At 43.3% G+C, this 5,000-nt stretch overlaps 1 protein-coding gene across 1 annotated transcript in view; it reads right to left on the bottom strand.

The window, feature by feature from the left end:
* Positions 1-603: 603 nt before the first annotated feature.
* Positions 604-5,000, bottom strand: part of LOC138968311 (GTPase IMAP family member 4-like) — a 16,440-nt gene continuing 12,043 nt past the window's right edge. Inside the window, exons 3-4 of the mRNA XM_070340869.1 lie at positions 3,908-4,074; positions 604-2,983 (exon numbers count right to left, since the gene is read on the bottom strand). Coding sequence (XP_070196970.1) covers positions 1,952-2,983; positions 3,908-4,074 — 1,199 coding nt within the window. The 3' untranslated portion in view covers positions 604-1,951. The remainder of the gene's footprint in view (positions 2,984-3,907; positions 4,075-5,000) is intronic.

A 5,000-nucleotide genomic window follows, 5' to 3' on the forward strand; every position in this document is an offset into this window, starting at 1 on the left:
TAAATGTACAGAGATTTTGAACAGAAAATCTGAGAAAAAATGGTCTTAAAAGGGAGGGAAAGGAGTCTTAAAATGAAGGTAAATGTACAGAGATTTTGAACAGAAAATCTGAGAAAAATGGTCTTAAAAGGGAGGGAAGGGAGTCTTAAAATGAGGGTAAATGTACAGAGATTTTGAACAGAAAATCTGAGAAAAATGGTCTTAAAAGGGAGGGAAAGGAGTCTTAAAATGAGGGTAAATGTACAGAGATTTTGAACAGAAAATCTGAGAAAAAATGGTCTTAAAAGGGAGGGAAAGGAGTCTTAAAATGAGGGTAAATGTACTGAGATTTTGAACAGAAAATCTGAGAAAAAAAAGTTCCTGAAAGTGAGGGAAAGGAGTCTTAAAATGAGGGTAAATGTACAGAGATTTTGAACAGAAAATCTGAGAAAAAATGGTCTTAAAAGGGAGGGAAGGGAGTCTTAAAATGAGGGTAAATGTACAGAGATTTTGAACAGAAAATCTGAGAAAAAATGGTCTTAAAAGGGAGGGAAGGGAGTCTTAAAATGAAGGTAAATGTACAGAGATTTTGAACAGAAAATCTGAGAAAAAATGGTCTTAAAAGGGAGGGAAAGGAGTCTTAAAATGAGGGTAAATGTACAGAGATTTTGAACAGAAAATCTGAGAAAAAAAGTTCCTGAAAGTGAGGGAAAGGAGTCTTAAAATGAAGGTAAATGTAAAGAGATTTTGAACAGAAAATCTGAGAAGAAATGGTCTTAAAAGTGAGGGAAGGGAGTCTTAAAATGAGGGTAAATGTACAGAGATTTGGAACAGAAAATCTGAGAAAAAATGGTCTTAAAAGGGAGGGAAGGGAGTCTTAAAATGAGGGTAAATGTACAGAGATTTGGAACAGAAAATCTGAGAAAAAATGGTCTTAAAAGTGAGGGAAGGGAGTCTTAAAATAAGGGTAAATGTACAGAGATTTTGAACAGAAAATCTGAGAAAAAATGGTCTTAAAAGGGAGGGAAGGGAGTCTTAAAATGAGGGTAAATGTACAGAGATTTGGAACAGAAAATCTGAGAAAAAATGGTCTTAAAAGGGAGGGAAGGGAGTCTTAAAATGAGGGTAAATGTACAGAGATTTTGAACAGAAAATCTGAGAAAAAATGGTCTTAAAAGGGAGGGAAGGGAGTCTTAAAATAAGGGTAAATGTACAGAGATTTTGAACAGAAAATCTGAGAAAAAATGGTCTTAAAAGGGAGGGAAGGGAGTCTTTAAATGAGGGTAAATGTACAGAGATTTTGAACAGAAAATCTGAGAATAAAAAGGTCCTGAAAGTGAGGGAAGGGAGCCTTTAAAATCGATGGGTCTTCAAAAGGGGGTTTCACTATATCATGACTAGGTTGGAACAAGTGTGTTTCATCCTAAAGGAATGCCTTGCTGGTAATAAAAAAACCCAAGAAAGGTAAGTTGTTGGAACGTTTGTTGTTGACAACACAATACGTTACATTGACAGATATGTCGACCCAGCGGTCTTTTAGGTGCACAGACAATCAAATACTAATTAAACAGACAATCAAATACTAATTAAACAGACAATCAAATACTAATTAAACAGACAATCAAATACTAATTAAACAGACAATCAAATGCTAATTAAACAGACAATCAAATACTAATCAAACAGACAATCAAATACTAATTAAACAGACAATCAAATGCTAATTAAACAGACAATCAAATACTAATCAAACAGAAAAAGATTGCATCGATTGTGTCTTCTCCGCAAGCGGCTGCACTTTTTGCCACATAGGTACTTTTCTGTTTAATTAGTATGTGTCTGTCTGTGCACCTAAAAGACCGCTGGGTCGAAATATCTGTGAATGTAACGTATTGTGTTGTCAACAACAAACGTTCCAACGACTTACCTTTCTTGTTTTTTTATTCTGAAAGTTTGAACGTTGGCAGCCTCTTTAATCTGGGATGTTCTGCTGGTAATATCCACTACGGCGACGGTCGATCGCTGAGTTGCGGTTGGCCCCACGACTGCGAGTCATGGACTGAACTCCGATCCGTTCCACCGCTTTCTGGACGTCGTCCGCCGGACCGCTGCAAGAACGGCCGTAGGATTGACGGGTGTTGATGGCCCGGCACCGGCACCGGCTCGACAAGTCGGCTTTGTCGGCCGTCTGAGCGCAGTTGTAGGTGTTGACACAGACCCTGCCGATGTTGTGGACCAGCTGGCCGATCTCCTCAACGACGTGCATGGCCGTGGCGATGCTCTCCAAGCTCTTCACCTTCTTCTCTCGCTGCTCCAGCTTCTCCCACTCCTGGATTTGTTCCTGGCGTTCCTTGGCCTTCATGGCTTCGTGCACCTCTTTCTCCTTCTTCAGCTCTTCCGCCTCCTGTTCTTTCTGGCGGCGGAGCTGTTCGCGTTCGTTCTCCAAGTTGAGTTGCGTTTCCATGGCCTGGGCTAGGAGCTTGGATCGGACCTCTTCCAGCTTCTCCGTCTCTGCCTGTTTGAAGTCCCTCAGTCGCTCCTTCACTTCGTTCTCCAGCGTATCCCCTACCGTGCTGTAGTTGGTCAGCTTGTAGGGCTGGTAGGCGTTCTTCTCCGCGAGGGCGGTGACACTGTTAAGAAGGCGCTGGACTTGTTCTGGGTGATGAGATTTGTTGTTGAAGACGACGTACCTCTCCCCGCATTCCCTGACGACGGTCCTTAGATTCTCTGGAGCTTTGACCAGCACTTCCTCAAAGTTCTTATCTTCCTGTCGGAAGATGTCGCCCCCGGTGAAGATGAGGATCATGTGGCTGACGACCTCAGCGCCAAACAGCTTCTTGAATCGTTCGTAGGCGTCGAAGTCCTGACGTGTGTACTTGCCTTGTCCGATGACGTAGAGCACCGCGTCAGGCCCGGGATGCATGTTGATCACGGCTTTGACGATGATGACGCCAGTGTCTTCGTCTGACGTCTCCGTGTCCAGTAGGCCAGGTGTGTCCATTACCTGCGATAGAGAGAGGAACATTAGGCCTATACAAAAAAATCAGTGTTTCCGGTTTCCCGACCGACCCTGTCTTCTCCTCCCGACCCTTGGATGTTTTTGGACTCTCTTAAAGAATTCAACTTATAATGACAATGAAAATAATAATGATACTAATTAAATAAATGAAAATACAAAAAGGGAGACTGAAAAAAAGCGCCGAACAATAAGAGAGAGAGACAGAGACAGAGAGGGAGACAGAGACAGAGACAGAGAGGGAGACAGAGACAGAGACAGAGACAGAGACAGAGAGGGAGACAGAGACAGAGACAGAGAGGGAGACAGAGACAGAGACAGAGAGAGAGAGAGACAGAGACAGAGAGGGAGACAGAAATAGAGACAGAGAGGGAGACAGAGACAGAGAGAGAGACAGAGACAGAGAGAGACAGAGAGAGAGAGAGACAGAGACAGAGAGGGGGACAGAGAGGGGGACAGAGAGAGAGAGAGACAGAGACAGAGACAGATACAGAGACAGAGAGGGAGACAGAGACAGAGAGAGAGACAGAGAGAGACAGAGACAGAGACAGAGAGGGAGACAGAGACAGAGACAGAGACAGAGAGGGAGACAGACAGACAGATACACAGACAAAAAGACACACAGACCGACAGAGACAGAGAAACAGAGACAGAGAGAGAGGCGCTTTGTCATTTCATTAAATAAACACGAAGATTCATTTCGTTTTCAGGGATTGGTTGGGGTAAAGGGTACAGCTTCGCGAGACATTTAAAACAAGAGAGAGAGAGAGAGAGAGAGAGAGAGAGAGAGAGAGTAAGCGAGAGAGAAAGAGAGAGAGAGAGAGAGAGAGAGAAAGAGAGACAGACAGACAGACAGACAGACAGAGAGGTGAAGTATTGACTGAATGTACAAATGTCGAGTTCTAAGCTTACCGTGACGGAATGCTCCGTTCCATGGTAAACACCGGTGTAATGGGAACAGTGGAAGGTGGCAGACCCGTAGTCTGATGACGTGTCGAAATGCTCTCCCCCGAATATGGTGTTGCCAGACGAGCTTTTACCGCTCCCAGTCTTACCGATCAAGAGAAGACGTGTCGAATCTGCCCACAAAATGGAGAACAACGTAAAATCAGATTATTACATTGCTTTTAAGAGCACGGGTATAAGCTTTGCTTGTTGTGCTCCATTTGTTAATTTGATTGTATGCGGCATTGTTATTTGTAATTTTCTGAATAAAATTGTTTCAACCAAAATCAGACACCTCGAAAGACACACACAGGGGAAAGCGGGAACGGGGGGGGGTGTCCGGAAACAACGTCAAATCAGACACCTAGAAAGGCACACACTAGGGTATGGGGGAACGGGGGCGTGTACGGAAACAACGTCAAATCAGACACCTAAAAAGACACTCACTTGGGTATGGGGGAACGGCGGCGTGTACGGAAACAACGTCAAATCAGACACGTAAAAAGACACTCACTTGGGTATGGGAGAACGGGGGCGTGTACAAACAAAGACTAGTACGAGGGCAAGATAGACAGATTAAATTGCAGGGAGTTAGCGTAAGCATAATTGGATGGCGGAGATGGAGAGAGTGAGAGATGGATGGATGGTTTATTTATTAAGGCCATATCCCCACATGAAGGGGTGTGAAACGAAAAGAAAAGTATAAATACGAATAAATACATAAATAACATCAAACATGATGAATCATACAACATCAAATAATTCACAATACAGCAGACAGTAAGAGTATATGCATAGGCATACTCGAATCTGGCATCAAATTCAGTCTCCGAAATGATTTATACAAATATATGGCGAGATTCCTTAGAACGGTTGTATTACTGGAGGATACTAACAAGATCATCCAAAAACTACAGAGAGCGAGAGAGAGAGGAATACAGAGAGAGGGAGAGAGAGAGAGAGAGAGAGAGAGAGAGAGAGAGAGATAGTGAGAGAGAGGGGAATACAGAGAGAGAGAGAAAGAGAGAGAGAGGAATACAGAGAGAGAGAGAGGAATACA

The sequence above is a fragment of the Littorina saxatilis genome, linkage group LG6 (genome assembly GCF_037325665.1).
Source record: "Littorina saxatilis isolate snail1 linkage group LG6, US_GU_Lsax_2.0, whole genome shotgun sequence".
Lineage (NCBI taxonomy): Eukaryota > Metazoa > Mollusca > Gastropoda > Littorinimorpha > Littorinidae > Littorina > Littorina saxatilis.